The sequence below is a fragment of the Anomaloglossus baeobatrachus genome, chromosome 8 (genome assembly GCF_048569485.1).
Source record: "Anomaloglossus baeobatrachus isolate aAnoBae1 chromosome 8, aAnoBae1.hap1, whole genome shotgun sequence".
Taxonomy (NCBI): domain Eukaryota; kingdom Metazoa; phylum Chordata; class Amphibia; order Anura; family Aromobatidae; genus Anomaloglossus; species Anomaloglossus baeobatrachus.
The window spans coordinates 260,659,074-260,676,643 of NC_134360.1; the positions used below are offsets into that span (position 1 = coordinate 260,659,074).

At 46.5% G+C, this 17,570-nt stretch overlaps 1 protein-coding gene across 1 annotated transcript in view; it reads right to left on the reverse strand.

Annotated features, from left to right (window-relative positions):
* Positions 1-17,570, reverse strand: part of SHCBP1L (SHC binding and spindle associated 1 like) — a 135,023-nt gene that overhangs the window by 25,278 nt on the left and 92,175 nt on the right. Inside the window, exon 8 of the mRNA XM_075320607.1 lies at positions 8,751-9,001. Coding sequence (XP_075176722.1) covers positions 8,751-9,001 — 251 coding nt within the window. The remainder of the gene's footprint in view (positions 1-8,750; positions 9,002-17,570) is intronic.

The window sequence follows — 17,570 nt, forward strand, 5'->3', positions numbered from 1 at the left end:
TGTCCCTTAATGAGGGATAGTCCTAGCTGTAGACCGGACTGTGGAAGGGACAGGAGGGTCGGCTAGGCCAAAAAGGTCAAAGGACACTTTGGAGCTCGAGTCAAGGCAGAGATGACTTCGGGAAGGATATCAGAAGTCGCTAAGATCCAGGACTCAAGAGCTATGCCGTCAAGAACTCTGACGGGAAAAACGGACCTTTTGAGAAAAGGTCTGAACGGTCCGGAAGATGCCATGGCAACCCAACGGACAGAAGGAGCAGGTCAGAGGACCAAGCCCGCTTGGGTCAGTCTGGAAGAATGACCCGACGGCCCCCTTTACCGATCTTGCGCAGGACTCTGGACAAGAGGTAGAGGGTGAAATTCGAAAAGAGACAAGCTGGGATCAAACATGAACCAGTGTGTCTACCGCAAAACCTGAGGATTGTGGACCGCGGTTGGACAGCTGAAATAGCCTGCCTCGTAGTTTTCACATCTAGGATGTGGACTGCGGATACGGTGGACTAGGAGTCCCTTGTCCACTGAGGAATGTTGAGCCGCCAAGATTGCCAGGCGGCTGAGCGTCCCGCCCTGGAAGCTGAAATAGGAAAACGCTGTCACGTTGTCCGACTGGACTCGAATGTGCCTAGCCGCTCACAGATGGGGAAGGCTTGGAGAGCCAGAAATACAGCAGTGAGTTCCAGCACATTGATCCAGAGGGCTGATTCGGACAGAGTCCAAGCGCCCTGCGCTCCACGGTGGAGATATCCTGCTCCCCAGGCGGATAGGCTAGCATCCTGGTGAGGATCACCCGGGACGGGCCAGAGAGGAGCGCCCCTGAGACAGAGTGGCCGAAGCCACCACTGAAAACGAGCCTCTGGTCAGTGGCGAAGCCACCACCCCGTGGGAGGATTGAGTTCGCTTGTACAGCGGAAAACATCCAGTCTCAGAGGACGCAGGGGAAACTGGGCAAGGAACCGCTTCCATTGACGCCCCTGGTTCGAAGTCAGAGTGGACTTAGACAGAAAGACAAGCCACCCGAATAGGTCAGCGTGGCGAGAGTGAGCGAAGCACTCTGCTAAGAGTCAGCACTGGATGAAGCCCCAATAAGAAGGCTGACCAGGGCAAAAGATCACTGCCAAACCCTAGGGGGGCAAGGACCGTAATCACAGCTGCCTCAATGATAATACTCGAGGGGCCTTGGCTAATCCCAAGGGAAGAGCCACGAATTGGACCACTCCGATTGTCAAAACGTAGTCAACGCTGGTGAGAAACTGCGATTGACTCCTGCCGATAGGCAGCTCTGATGCCGATGGCTGCTAAGGAATCTCCTTGGGCTCTTGATTGATCCGGTGAGAAAAACACACGGAACAAAACCGAGACTCCATGTGAAAACGCCCCACCTGGCTATGCTTGAAAAGCTAAAGATCCAGGTCGGAAGGCACCGCCCTCTTCGGGGACTAGGAATAGATTTAAGCAAAATCTCAGAACCGTTCCCAGTCGGGAACCGGTACAATTACTCCATTGGCCAGCAAGAAATGCCACAGCCTGTGAGAAGGCGGCGGCCTTGGAGCCGGGAGGAGTTGACAGAAAAAATCTGTTTGGCGGGTGGACAGAAGTCCATCCTGTAGCCCAGGGAGATATAATGTCGCCCCCATTTAACGGAGACGTGTTAGAACCCTACGTCGCCAGGAGAGAGCCTGCCACCGACCAAGGAGGTTGTTGGCGTGGCTAAATAGCTCGGAGGAAACTGACTCAGTGACAGCATCTCCTGCGGTCTTCTGAAGTCGCAGCTTCGAGCCATTTGGTTCCATGAACCTAGGCTGAGCTAGAGGACGATCAGATGGAGGAACGGAAACCATCGAAACCTCAACTGATTCCTGCCCTGGACAGGTTCCCTGGTTTAGGTTTGTGGCGAGGAAGCACACTCCCCGCCAAGAGCTTCCTTAATTTCACCCAGCTTGGTTCCGGGGAAACTGGGCCCACCAAGGGGGAGCCCAGCCAGGAACCTCCATAGAGGCATCTGCCTTCCAATTTCGAAGCCACAGGAGCCTGCGGATAGCGAGGAAGGTAGCCCAGACCACCGCCGTGCGGCGTCTAGCATGGCAGACCTGGCAGAGGATGAAAAGACTGAAGTCTGGAGTTCAGGCAACCATTTTGGGCATAGAGTCCCTGTGAGAGAATGCATCTCCTCCAGAGAAGCAGAGAAGTTACAAAAAAACCGCACTGCTGTAAGCTGAGGAGAACAAGCTCCTGCCGTTCCCATACCGACTTGGCCCAAAGGACAACCGGGCGGACCGCAGAACCTTAAGTGAGGAGCCATCAGCCACTGACATAACGGTCCGGGCTGAGCCACCTGAAGTGAATGAGCCCACTTCTTGACCACCATTGGTGGACAGGGGAAACACAGTCCTCAGAAACACGCTTCATCTCAGAGCGGATTGAGGTCCAGTACAGAATTAATGTACGGTAGAATCCTATAGAGGTGCCGTCAGCCACTGATACAACTAACCGGGCAGTCTAGACCGGAGTGGCTACCCTCTCTGAAGGGAGGGGGAGACAGGCAGCAGAACCCCGCTGTGGGGTCTGCAGTATAGGCTGTGGGCTTGGACGCAGCGGGCTGAAAACTGGAGTGGTTAAGTAACACACTCCTTGACCTGCTAAAGGTAAACTGTGCCTTTCTGCCAGCGGGGAATACTCCCCTGATCAGGCGGACACAAGAATAATGGACGCAAGCCAATCATTCGCATCTGCGTCACCTACGGACGGATCAATGTACATAAAGTAGCGTCCGTGTCCGCGGTAGAGACATCTTCCTCGTCCGGAGAATCAGCTCGTAATCGGAGCTGCGCGACGGGGAGGACAGGGGACCCTACGTCTCCCTGTCAGGAGAACGGGGTCTGAGCCCAGAAGGAGAGTCCCTTGTGAGCTTGGCCGAGCGAGCAGAAAACGCCCTGAGAGGGGGACTGCATGCTCAGCAGATGCCGGGACAGCCGACCCCTGGAAATAGGAATCCCATGGGGGTCAGCCACCGAAACCGGAGCAGCTGGAGGGACCATTAATGAGCCCCCATGCTGAGGGGCCACAGTGGTTAGGAGCTCGGTATAGCCGTACGAGACTACCTGCAGTGGATAATAAAAAAACAGCCTGCAGCCTCGCTCTGTGAGACATGCTGCAGAGGTGGGGGCTCTGTCTAGCATGCGTAGAATACCCAAGACAGGGGTTCAGCCTGGGGAGACTCCCACCTAAGAACCATTACAGTGTGCCGGTTCAGGCAATATGAGGTTACATGCAGCACATGTAGAGTACAGCCTTGTAGCTTTGCTGCTAGAGTGAGACATGCTGCTGAGGAGGAGATTCTATGATAAAGAATTAACTCCTTCAGAATGCCTGAGAGTGTATAAAAAGTGCACAACCAGAGGTTGTGACTTATCAGGCCATATTATGAGTGCCCTCCGGATTCCAAGCCTGGACCCTCAGCCAGTATTCCCTCCCTGTGCTGCAAATGGCGCCAGAGTGAGGGGGGGAGGCGGGGGTTAACCCAGGAGCGGGAATCGGAGGGCGAAGGAGATGTACAGGGGAGGGAATCATCACCTCAAAAAGGAGCGTCCTCCCCTGTGCAGAGCGGCCGGCGGGCGGCTCTGCAGCGTCCCCCTGCATGCCTGACATGCAGGGGAACGAAACGAAACTAGGCCGCGGCTGAAGCCGGGGCCTAAAGTTATCCATGCGGCCGAAAATCAGGCCTCATCGGCGCGGTTCTCAGTAAAAACTGTGGAACCGGCCGGAAACACAGTAAACAAGGCAGCATTATTCAGCAATCACTGTCCCCCCCAATAAAAGTGCCCCACATTGCAGAAAGACCCTCTGAATAAACGTCTCTATACTTAGCTTTGAGACGCAGGGTCCAGTCCCTGTGGGGTGGGGGTCAGTGCTCCGTCCAGCAGGGTCCTGCACAAGGGCTGCGGATGGAGGCCGGTCTCCTGCAAGGCAGTGAGAACCGTGTTGGCTCCCACTTCAAATCAGAGCCCCTAAGGGATGTTGAAGGAGCGCGGCATGAAGGGCTCCTGCCCTGAAGTCAACCTTAACAGCACTGCCGCCAGGGGAGTGTGAAGGGACATGCCGGGAGTCCAGTGGACCCGCTTTTCTTCAAAATCTTTGTAAAAAATGAAAAATCAAAAAGGGATGCATGTGTGTGTGTGGATCCTCCTGACACAAAGCAAGAAACTGGCTAGATCTGGCTAGCAGGGGGTGTATATGCTAGGAGGGAGGAGCTACACGTTTTTGAGTGTAGTAACTTTGTGTGTCCTCCGGGGGCAGTAGCTATACACCCATGGTCTGGGTCTCCCATAGGAACGATAAAGAAAAACGAGTGAGATGAAATTGTGAAAAGCGCAATTCTGACATTGTTTTTGACGTTGTGTGGAATACAGAATAGAAAGGCAATTTCCAGCACAATCCGTACCGTAATAAAGTAATAAATTCAATGTTTATTCCTGGATTTCAAAAGTAAGCCGGATCCGTTGTAAAGCCGCCATGTGTCAGGCAAAGTGTGCCCTTACTCCTAGCACGTGTGGATAAGTGACCTGGCAATATGAGGGTCCTCATCAGTACCATTACGGTGACCGCAAACGTCACCAGTTTGGGGGCTTTTATTACAGAGGTGAACAAATGGTAAATGGTGCAACAAAAATGCTTGTTTTTGTTATTCTTACAAATTTCAAATCCCGTTTCCTTATTTTCATAGTTCGATACTGGACTTGTATGTACATGGCCAGAACACGTGTATTTTTTTAGGTTTATTTTTAATGGATGAAAAGGGGGTGATTTCCTCTTATGGGTTGGTTATTTTAGGAGGTTTTAAAACCTTTTTTTTTTCTTTGTACTTTATTAATCCCTTTACGTGACTTGAACATGCATTGTCTGGTTGCTTGTGCTGATACTACAATATTGCTGTACATAGTGAAAATCAGTCTCTTTAAAGCCCGGCCACAGAGGCCAGAAGATGACCGGCACCGAAGTCTTCAATACCCCGAGCTGTTATAGCCACCCCTGCACCTCGCAAACACATCACAGTGGTGTCCATGGGCACATAGAATGACACACGCCATGTTGTGAAAACCGCTGTCAGAATTTGACAGTGGCATTTAATAGGTTAACAGTCACAGGTGGAGGGAATGCCAAAGCCATTATCTACAGGGTATGGGTCTACTCTATACACCCACTAATGACTTGCGCCGTACATGAACAATGAATGTCGGTAAGGGGTTAAAGCTATGATCTACTTGCACGTTGACTTTCTATTACCATCTTCATCTCTTTACTTACAACCTCTGGACATGACATCATATTAATTCAATAGCACTATACACATATTATATATATATATATATATATATAAATAATGAATTATACATTATGAATGAACAATATATTTGCATTTACATGGGCTTATGCCTTGCCTACTTTAGTGTTATCGATTTATTAGTTGTCTATTAGTGCTGAGCGAACATGAACTGTAAGGTTCGGGGTTTATACTGGACACTTAGTGACTGGTTATCATCAAAGTCCGTTGTACAGTTCGGGAGACTGGAGCACGCCACCAATGGATCGCCATTTGAGGGGGTTTTGGTAGCTATGTACAAGTGGCTCCCCCCTCTGAGATCCTATATTCACTAGGAAATCTAGCATGAAGAGATACCGGTGAGATCTTTCCAATTTTAGGGTTTTCATTGGCACCCTTATTTTGAGCCCCTGCCCTGGAATTTGTTTAGTGGGCCCTTTTTGTCTTCACTGATACAGGTCAGCTGACCTTACGGCCTCTGACAATCGTATTGAGTATCGGTGTTTCACTATATGTGTTTTTTGTATGTTAATCTCCCCCGTTTTTAAAGAAACATTAAAAAGTTACATTTTAATATTACCCTGCTGTTACACACAGTTCAGGTTCCGAATAAATTTTGTTGAAAGGTTGCAGCACAGCCAATCAACAAGATTTTCGGCTTTGGGCACTTCCGGAGCCATCTTAGCCATGCCACTTGGCATGGCTGTGCTTGGCTGACGCACCACGTGACCCGGGCTGTTTAAAAGCCATATCACGGGTGATGCTGCCATTCTGTTTTGAGCCTGGTGCAGATTGCTGTAAGAGTCATAATCTGCTGGGCACTCTTTCTCTCTGTATACAGGCCTTGTAATACTCTGCACTTTTTGGGGGTGCAAAGAATGAGGAGAGCATGAAACTTGGGATGTGGCTGTGGCCATGCTGCTGCTGGTGGTGTAGTTGCTGCAGGGAGAGGTTGTGGTCCATCTGTGCCTGCTACGCACCCAAATAAAACACCTTCCTCTGGTGCTCGCAAGTAACAGGATATTCTGTGTATTTCGTAGGCCCAAGTAGCGCTGGACGAATGGGGAGGCAAGAACAAGGAGAGGCGATTTTAGATTGGATAGCCCAGACTGCCTCCAGTTCCTTCGCTTTGTTCTCCACCCGGTCTCCTGTTGAAAGCACAGAGTTTGCACCTGCGGCCCATGAGCATCCGTCTTCCATGTCACCCCTTTGTAAATCAGCCAAGCAGTCTGAGCCCAAAGTCATGCAGCAGTCACACCAGCTTTTATAAGATGAAGTGAAAGAAGCTAAGTGCACTGATGCCCAACCACTTGTGTGTCAGGATGAGTACGTGGAGTACGTGGGAGCGCTAATGCACAGGGTCACCGGAACACTGTAGCACATCACTGATTGTGACAAAACGCAGGTGCCAATCGCTATGGCTTTCTGAAGTATGAAGACCGGCAAGGAGGGCAGCGTTGAGGAGTGGGTGGAAGATTATGTGGGAGATGATGAGGTCCTAGACCCCACATGGAGTCAAGGCCATTTAAGTGACATGCCCAGTTTGGAGGAAGAGGAGGTTGTCACGCTGCCCCAGCTGCACAGCAAAAGAGAGCAGGGTGCAAAAGCACAGCGACCAGCCCACCGTGCCGACAAACTGAGCGCACCAAAGCCAGATAAAGGGAGCTCCCTAACTTGGCGTTTCTTAGGGTATGTGCGCATGCTGCGTTCTGTCAAGTGCAGAAAAAAATGCACCCTCTGGCAAACTGGACAACTGTAAACACTGCGTTTGACAAAAAAATGCATCCAAAACGCTTGCATTTTGGATGCATTCTGAATGCATTTTGGATGCATTTTTGACAGTGTGTTCCCACTCGGCTCTGCTACATCCCCATAGAGCATGGCTGGCTGTGAGACAGAGCCGTGCGGTCAGAATGAACTCTGATGAACTTCACCTGACTTCATTGTCATCGCTCGGCTCTGTCTGTGTGCCACGGCCTGGTTTGCGGTCACCGAGTGAGGGCACCGCTCACTTCAGTCACTCGGGCGACTTGCTGTCACAGTTGGAGGATCCAGCGGTTGCCGCGGGTAATCTGAGTGACGTCATTGCTGATAGTGCGACTCACTTCAGTTGCTTCGTGAAGCTGACAGAGAGCGGTCGTCGTCTGTGGCCGCTCGCTGTCAGCTTCCGATATAGCAGAGCTGAAAGAGTTGTGGGACCTTGTGTGGATTACGTCGGACCTAGAGGGCTGTTTGGGGATTAATAAAGTGGTGAAAAAGGGTGTTTTGGGTTTTTTTTTTGTCTATTATTCCAAATAAAGGATTTTTTGGGTGTTTGTGTTTATTTACTTTCACGTACAAGTTAATCATGGGGGGTGTCTCATAGACAACTGCCATGATTTACCTAGGACTTAGTCGCAGCTATGGGCTGCCATTAACTCCTTATTACCCCGATTGCCACCGCACCAGGGCAATTCGGGATGAGCCGGGTAGAGTCCCGGGACTGGACTCTACCCGGTACACACCAGTGTAATGCGAGTACAATGCGATGTTTCTCTCACACCCATAGACTTGTATGGGTGTGAGTGAAAATGAATCGGATTGCACCCGCAGTATGCAGTGATTGTTTTCTTGGTCTGATTAGGGCTAAGAAAAATTTCTCATGGAAGCAGCCCCATAGAGTAACATGGGTGCGGGTGGAATGTGATTTTTTTTTTTTTTTATCGCATTCCACTTGCTCCGTTTTTCTCACCGTGTGTGTTTACCCTTATACTCTGAGTTTTCAAAGACCCAAGGGAATAATTAAGGACATTACATTTCAATTTCCAAGGAAAAAAAGAGTGCAAACTGGAGAATTCAAATTTCATCTGATCTGCTCATTTACATTAGCAACACATCTCCCTGCAGCAGAGATGTAAATGGTATTGAACACTGAATGATGGTACCGTTTCCCCGAAAATAAGACGACATCTGAAAATAAGACCTAGTAGAGTGAATTTTTGCTGAATTGCTAAATATAAGGTCTCTCCTGAATGTAAGGCCTAGCAAAGTTTTTGTTTGGAAGCAAGCCTGCCGAACAGAACACCAGGGCATGTTGTACATGTTGTACATGCAAATAATGGTAGTAGCAAGAAATTCTTGATAGTATTCAGTTTGTCTGTTTATGCTGGATTGTGACGACAACTACTGTTGTTGTAATGTTCATTTTTTCTGTTGAACAATAAATGTGAATTTTTCTTCATGGAAAAATAAGACATCCCCTAAAAATAAGACGAACCACAACTCTGGGAGGAAACATTAATATAAGACACGGTCTTATTTTCGGGGAAACAGGGTATTAACAAAGGTTCAGTCCCATACACTCGGCATTAGCCCATGTAGACGTTCCTTTAGACAAGAACTGATTGGCTTTCTATAACATGGAAATGTTTTATACTTATGTCTATAAATGTTACCTGGGAACCGCTTATTTCGCAATCTTTCATTGTTAAAGCTGCTCCTGTAAGCACACACACGCCAGTCCCGTCACACTGGAGATCACAGTCTCGGAGAGTCAGATGCCCAGATTCCACAACAACAATGCCATCAAATGTTTCTTTCTGTCTTAACGTGAGGTTAATTATTTGCATATTTTGTGCTCTGGAAGCAACAAAATTGTCACAAAAAGGATGTGACACAATTATTATTTCCTCTTTCTTCCCAACACCTTGAAAAGAATAACAATAAATTATTTTAAAGATCAACTGTGTTAAAATACACATATGAAAAGCAGGTACTAAGCTTCAATGTAGGTTTACTATGTAGATGCTTATAGCAACTGGATTGCATTATATAGATATTGTTAGTTTGCTATAAAGCCCAGCCTGGGGCTGAGCTTCACTAGAGTACCAACATGGCAACCACTGGAGCCGTTAGCAGTCACTGGCTACCATGGAAACCCATCGGCATTCTGTGATTACGTTGTAGAGGTCAAAATACTTCGGAAATGACGTGCCCTTCCAGGATGACACACACAAAATGCCGCTGTCAGAAAGCACAGGCAGGGGCAGGAATAACTAGCAAAGCCCGACCCACCTATTAGATATTCCATTGCACCTCTGGTCAAATAACAGTGCATGTCACAAACTTTACTTGCCTATATTTGAGAAACTATACATTCGTTCTCACAACTCCAGGTATGTATAGAATCAGCCTGATAGCGCCAGTATAGCACTGTATGTATAGAATCAGCCTGATAGCGCCAGTATAGCACTGTATGTATAGAATCAGCCTGATAGCGCCAGTATAGCACTGTATGTATAGAATCAGCCTGATAGCGCCAGTATAGCACTGTATATATAGAATCAGCCTGATAGCGCCAGTATAGCACTGTATGTATAGAATCAGCCTGATAGTGCCAGTATAGCACTGTATGTATAGAATCAGCCTGATAGCGCCAGTATAGCACTGTGTGTATAGAATCAGCCTGATAGCGCCAGTATAGCACTGTATACATAGAATCAGCCTGATAGTGCCAGTATAGCACTGTATGTATAGAATCAGCCTGATAGTGCCAGTATAGCACTGTATGTATAGAATCATCCTGATAGCGCCAGTATAGCACTGTATGTATAGAATCAGCCTGATAGCGCCAGTATAGCACTGTATGTATAGAATCAGCCTGATAGCGCCAGTATAGCACTGTATGTATAGAATCAGCCTGATAGCGCCAGTATAGCACTGTATGTATAGAATCAGCCTGATAGCGCCAGTATAGCACTGTATGTATAGAATCAGCCTGATAGCGCCAGTATAGCACTGTATGTATAGAATCAGCCTGATAGCGCCAGTATAGCACTGTATGTATAGAATCAGCCTGATAGTGCCAGTATAGCACTGTATGTATAGTATCAGCCTGATAGTGCCAGTATAGCACTGTATGTATAGAATCAGCCTGATAGTGCCAGTATAGCACTGTATGTATAGAATCAGCCTGATAGTGCCAGTATAGCACTGTATGTATAGAATCAGCCTGATAGTGCCAGTATAGCACTGTATGTATAGAATCAGCCTGATAGTACCAGTATAGCACTGTATGTATAGAATCAGCCTGATAGTGCCAGTATAGCACTGTATGTATAGAATCAGCCTGATAGTGCCAGTATAGCACTGTATGTATAGTATCAGCCTGATAGTGCCAGTATAGCACTGTATGTATAGAATCAGCCTGATAGTGCCAGTATAGCACTGTATGTATAGAATCAGCTTGATAGTGCCAGTATAGCACTGTATGTATAGAATCAGCCTGATAGTGCCAGTATAGCACTGTATGTATAGAATCAGCCTGATAGTACCAGTATAGCACTGTATGTATAGAATCAGCCTGATAGTGCCAGTATAGCACTGTATGTATAGAATCAGCCTGATAGTGCCAGTATAGCACTGTATGTATAGAATCAGCCTGATAGTGCCAGTATAGCACTGTATGTATAGTATCAGCCTGATAGTGCCAGTATAGCACTGTATGTATAGAATCAGCCTGATAGTGTCAGTATAGCACTGTATGTATAGAATCAGCCTGATAGCACCAGTATAGCACTGTATGTATAGAATCAGCATGATAGCGCCAGTATAGCACTATATGTATAGACTCAGCCTGATAGCACCAGTATAGCACTGTATGTATAGAATCAGCATGATAGCGCCAGTATAGCACTGTATGTATAGAATCACCCTGATAGCGCCAGTATAGCACTGTATGTATAGAATCAGCCTGATAGCACCAGTATAGCACTGTATGTATAGAATCAGCCTGATAGCGCCAGTATAGCACTGTATGTATAGAATCAGCCTGATAGTGTCAGTATAGCACTGTATGTATAGAATCAGCCTGATAGCGCCAGTATAGTACTGTATGTATAGAATCAGCCTGATAGTGTCAGTATAGCACTGTATGTATAGAATCAGCCTGATAGCGCCAGTATAGCACTGTATGTATAGAATCAGCCTGATAGCGCCAGTATAGCACTGTGTGTATAGAATCAGCCTGATAGCGGCAGTATAGCACTGTATGTATAGAATCAGCCTGATAGTACCAGTATAGCAGTGTATGTATAGAATCAGCCTGATAGCGCCAGTATAGCACTGTGTGTATAGAATCAGCCTGATAGCACCAGTATAGCACTGTATGTATAGAATCAGCCTGTTAGTGCCAGTATAGCACTGTATGTATATAATCAGCATGATAACACCAGTATAGCACTGTATGTATAGAATCAGCCTGATAGCGCCAGTATAGCACTGTATGTATAGAATCAGCCTGATAGTGCCAGTATAGCACTGTATGTATAGAATCAGCCTGATAGTGCCAGTATAGCACTGTATGTATAGAATCAGCCTGATAGTGCCAGTATAGCACTGTATGTATAGAATCAGCCTGATAGTGCCAGTATAACACTGTATGTATAGAATCAGCCTGATAGTACCAGTATAGCACTGTATGTATAGAATCAGCCTGATAGCGCCAGTATAGCACTGTATGTATAGAATCAGCCTGATAGTGCCAGTATAGCACTGTATGTATAGAATCAGCATGATAGTGCCAGTATAGCACTGGCTTTAGTTTATATAGTGAAATCCTTGTGGTTGGTCCTCTTTAAATGACTTCGTAGCAAAAAAAAGAAAAAAAACTACACTCTAAATTATGCAAGAATTATAAATACAACAAAGTTACTTTCAAATAAATTTCCCATTGTCAGTTACACTGCAAAAAAAACAATCTAAAACCAAGTGGATAAGTTGTCGGATCATGTCTGTATGGTTTCCCGCTGCAATCATTATGGAATATGATTGCATTGAAAGCTTCGTTTAGCTTTTGGATGCAAGCCACATTCCTGTTATATCAGCAGCCTTGTGATATCCAAATTTCATTGAACCAGGCATTAGTGTCTCTTTCCCATACTAATAATTTGGTCTCTACTTGTGTTTATAACTGGAAGTAAATGAAAGCTTCAAAACGCTGAACATGTTTATATTGTAAAACATGCCATGCCAGATAATTCTTGAGCACATTTAAACATTCAAAAGGTGCATAGTAATTTGATTTAGTTATGTACAAGAATTTCCAACCATGTTTTTCCTCTAATTTGTACAAAATGTATTGCTGTACCAGTAAGCTGCAGCATAAGATATTAACATGCCCTGGCCCTTGTTGGATTATAAGTCACTATAGCAATGCAAACAGTTTGGAAAGTCCTAAATGTTAAATGTAACGTCACAGCTCCCCATACCCCTAAACTGCCACCATGTATTTATTCTTACGTTAATAACCTTGCAAACAATCCTTTTGTACTCTATGGCACTGCATGGCAAAAAATTATTTTATAAATCCATTTACAATATGATAAAGTGTCAGACTAGTGGAGGGGTCGTTTATTTCCCCAGAGTAGTCTTCTCACTAATCATGTCAGCATTTCCCTGCAGGCGTGATAGCATGACTTGTGTGGGTGCAACGTTCGTCATTTTATCTCAGCACTCAATGAAGCTGGGGTACTGCGCATGTCTGGGGAGCACAGTCACACTTACCATGTCCTCCTTTTGGGTCTTTTGCTCCTCTGTGGATGGCAAATTGTCATCACTATGTGCTTCTCGCACATGTCTAGTATGTCAATGAAGCTGAGGAACGTAAAGCCAACTTCAGTGCACCCTGATAAACAGGTATGAAAGTAACACGTGTGCAAGATTTGCAGAGCCGGCACGTCATACTATCACCCACAGGGGAGTAAGGACATGATTAGCTGGACAGATAGTCTGGGGAAACCAATGCCCCCTTGACTAGTCTGATACTAACCAGCATTTTGCAAACACATTTATAAAATTACTTTTTGCCATATACAGGGAGCCCCCAACTTACAAATAAAGGGAAAACCTACTATGCTCAATTCACTGCTTACTTCTCTAGCCACGGTTGAGTCTGCTTTGTTCTGCCATCACACACTGCATCTCCAGCCTCTTCATTATAGACCAGGACTCCTGCCGGCGTTCACTGTGCGTCATAAGGTCAAGTAGTCATCGCAACCTTGTGGCCCACAGGAAACTCTGACCTTAAAGCTATGGATATACCATCCTATAGTGAACAGCCCAGAGATGATACAGTAACGAGGATGGTAAGAAGAGGACCAATTGACATGCTCCAGTCCTCTTCTTCCTGCCGTTGCTCGCCGCATGTCCAAGATTTCCAACCACGTCCGGGTCCCAAGGGTCACTGCGCGTCATAAGGTTGCAACGTTGACATACAGGGACCTCTGAGGCCTGGACATGGCTGGCCGTATGTCCTGGCCTATTGTGAAGAGGCCGGAGATGTAGTGCACCTGACGATAGAAAAAAAGAGGAGCAGATGGCAGACTGGGGAGGATTTGTTTTTGTTCTCAGGCCCTGTTCCAACTCAAATACGTAACCGGAGTACAAACAAAATACAGAACTTCCCTAGTTTTTAATCCGAGAACTGCCTGTAATGCAATCAAATATACAGTAAAAAGGGCTTGTGTATACACAGAAGAATAGATACATGACGGCAGTTTGGGGGCCATGGGGAGCGGTCAGGTTCCCTTTAAAATTAAGATTTTCAAATAGCAGCACATTTTTTTTTACATGCAGGCAGTGTCTGTTCCCTCTCCCTATGGTCACGCCTTTATGCTTTTTAAAGATTACAGCAATACTCATTTTCTCATAATTTTAAAATGCATACACCACTATATGTGGGACTACCTTCTTCTGTACTGACAACTGATGATGACGTGTACGACTAATGAAGTGCCTAGGTGGGTTGACATGACTGTGCTGTCAGGCCCACTCCCATTTTACTGAACCACAGCCGCATTCCAGCACATACCCGAGGTTTGTTAACTGTAGGTTTTGTAAAATTTAACTAATATAAATCAACCCAAAATTAAACAAAAACGGTGTCTTGTAGTCATTTGTCAGAAGCTTTGTCAGAAGAAAAAAAAAAAACTTGAAACAAGTTTGATTTTAATTAAAACTTCCTGAACATCACCTAATGAAAATCAAACATTGGGGGTCGCAGCTGAGGGTCACGTGAGGCAGGCGTGTGGAACATTGAATCCTGAACTACCAGCATCAGACTGATCTCTAAATGCGCTCACTGCCTGCTCACCTTCTGGAGATACCGGAGCAGTGAAGCATCAGCATAACCCGTAGTAAGAGAGGAGAGAGGAAGTCTCAGGACCGCGAGACAACTTCATCCAATATGGCACCGGCACCTAGCACTCCCGCCCATGGCAGAATATCTGAAGCTACCACTAGACAGGAGTAATTTGCCCGGCCGCCACTCACCGGCCCCTTCCTCTGACAACAGCGATAAGGAGCGAAGTGAGTTGGAACATGCGGTGGAGGCAGATCTGGCGACTGCAGTTCCTTTTGTGGTGGTCACAATGATTTTATAATACTTACATAGTCCAATAGTAAATCCAATATATTTGAATCTCATTGTTCATGTAAACTACGCATTACTGTCTATTTCATAGAGCCTGCTTTACACGCTGCAATGTATCTTACGATGTGTCGGCGGGGTCACGTCGTGACGCACATCCGGCATTGTAAGGTACATTGCAGTGTGTGACAGGGACGTGCGATTGAGATTGAACGGTAAAACGTTCATCGCACACACATCGTTCATTTCTCATGAATTGAACGTGTGGTTGTTCAATGTTCCCGAGGCAGCACACATCGCAGCGTGTGACACCCCGGGAACATTGAACAGATCTTACCTGCGTCCTGCGGCTCCCGGCCGGCAATGCGGAAGGAAAGAGGTGGGCGGGTTGTTTACGTCCCGCTTAGCTCCGCCCCTCCGCTTCAATTGGCCGGCTGCCGCGTGACGTCGATGTGACGCCGAACGTCCCTCCCACTCCAGGAAGTGGACGTTCGCTGCCCACATTGAGGTCATATGGACGGGTAAGTACGTGTGATGGGGGTAAATCGTTTGTGCGGCACATTCAACAAATTGAACGTGCCACACGTACGATGGGGGCGTTGCAAATCGCATACGATATCGTATGCGAAATTGCAACGTGTAAAGCAGGCTTTAGTTTGATAAGATTTCTTTTCTTTTTTCATAGTAACCAAAGTATAAAAGGTGTTCAGTACTTCAGGATTCCAAACTTTCCATTGCACACATCTATAGATACACATACAGTGTCAAGCAAAAGGGTAACAATGTTTTGAACTTGACTTTCAGGCTCCATATCTCCCTATTCACTATAGCTTTGAGCGTGAGACGACCTTCATTTTATAGACAATCATCTTGGCTATCTCATACATAAATTTGACTTGCAGCTATTTACCATATGATTAGATATGCAAATTCTTGTCATGTCACTGCATTGTTACTGTTTTGCTTCTGGTCTTTGAAACATTTTTTATTTCCTGTATACTACAAATTACAACCTGTTCTCACATTCCCTAATAGCTCAGTGTGTTATTAGGTTAGTTTCCCAGTGAAAAGTCACTGGTTGAAATAGAGGGCCAGTCAAGAAGAAGATTTTTCAAAAAAAGAAAAACAGCATCATCCAGTTCATCGCTAGTGATCTCTCATCAAAGAGAATTGGCTTCAACAAGTCGGCTCTTCACAAGGTCTATCAGTTCTAGTGCGACAAACACAGTGAAGGTGGCTCTTATGCTACGTTAGGCCTCCTTCATGCTTTTGTGTTTCTGGTACGTGTGACATTTATTTTCACACTTAAACACAGGTACACATGTAGACCCATTAAAATCAATGGGTCTGCGCACACGTCCGTATTTTCACAAGAACCGTGTGTCCATGTGAAGAATACGCATATCCATGTGCTCCATGCAGCGGCATGTTCATTTTCTGCCGGCAGCACGGGTATCACATGGATCGCACGCTGATGTACCGGAGAAAACACAGGTGACATTAAAATAAAGAATGTTTATACTTACCTGTCTCTGGCGCTGCGGTCTCTGCCTCTTCTGTTGCTTCCAGGCCTGCTCTTTATGCTCATTGCATATTCACTGCACTCCATTGCGGACCTGGAAGTAACAGCAGAGACAGCAGTGCTGGGGTCAGGTAAGTATACCAGCTCATGCTGTTCGTGTGCTATCCGGATGTCACACAGATATCACAGAAACAGCACACGGAACACACACGCACACATACATACCTACACCATGGACTATGAAACACGTGTGTTTTACATGGCCATGTGAAAGAGGCCTCATAGTGAGATCACAGATGTCCATGCAAGCACCATCCGCCGCACAATACACAAGTCTGGAATGGTGGCCCGAAAGAAGCGAATAAGCCTCGACTTCAATATCATCATAAGAAGCGTTGGCTCGAGTTTGCAAAGAAGTATGAACATGATGGGAGAGTATATTTGGGGATTAATGTGTGAAAGTGATCTGACATGCCATGGCAAATCTTGCAAAAGTAAACATTTCTGGGTTGCTTTTCATCAATTTGTAGATATTTTGATTAAAATATACTAATGGTTTGAAATATACTGTATTTTGTTTATATTATGAACTTAAACCCAAACATTTGTAATTTTCCGTAAGACGGAATTCCAATTTCAACTTTTCGCTGCCCTGACACAAAATCAAAGTTTCTCTATCGTTTCATTGGGGGACACAGGACCATGGGTGTATGCTGCTGTGACTAGGAGGCTGACACTAAGTAAACACAAAAAAGAGTTAGCTCCTCCCCTAGCAGTGTACACCCTGAGCCGGAGGCGGATCTATGCCAGTTTTTGCTTAGTGTCGTAGGAGGCTGATGTGGGCCTGCTCACCCCCTCAGCCATTTGATTTTTTTGTCTATTTTTATGTTTTTTCTCGGCGCCGCTCGTCGCTCTCATGCCTGTGTCTTTTTCTCTTACTGCAGGCTTCTTCTCTTCAGCCCTCATCCTTTCGCAGCCCTGTGGGTACCACTCCCCAGGGTCGCAGAGGCTTGAGATGTCGGGCCCTCTCCCCCGTCCATTCCCGTGGTACCACTCCCTGGTTTGCACGAGGGTCAGAACCTTCATGGGCACCCCTGATTCACTCTGCGGTACTACCCCAAAGGGTGAACAGGGCTATGCAGCAGGGACTGGACTTCCGCAGCGCGTCTGGAATCTAATGGGGCCCGCACCGCTCCCTTCTTCTGCGAGGGGGCTCCTACCCCCCATCTGCCTCCACCTCCCTGCCTCTCCTCTCCACTTCCATGGAGCTTCCAGCCGGTGTGCGCTGCACACAGGCATGTGCAGAGCGCCCTGCCTGCACTTCTA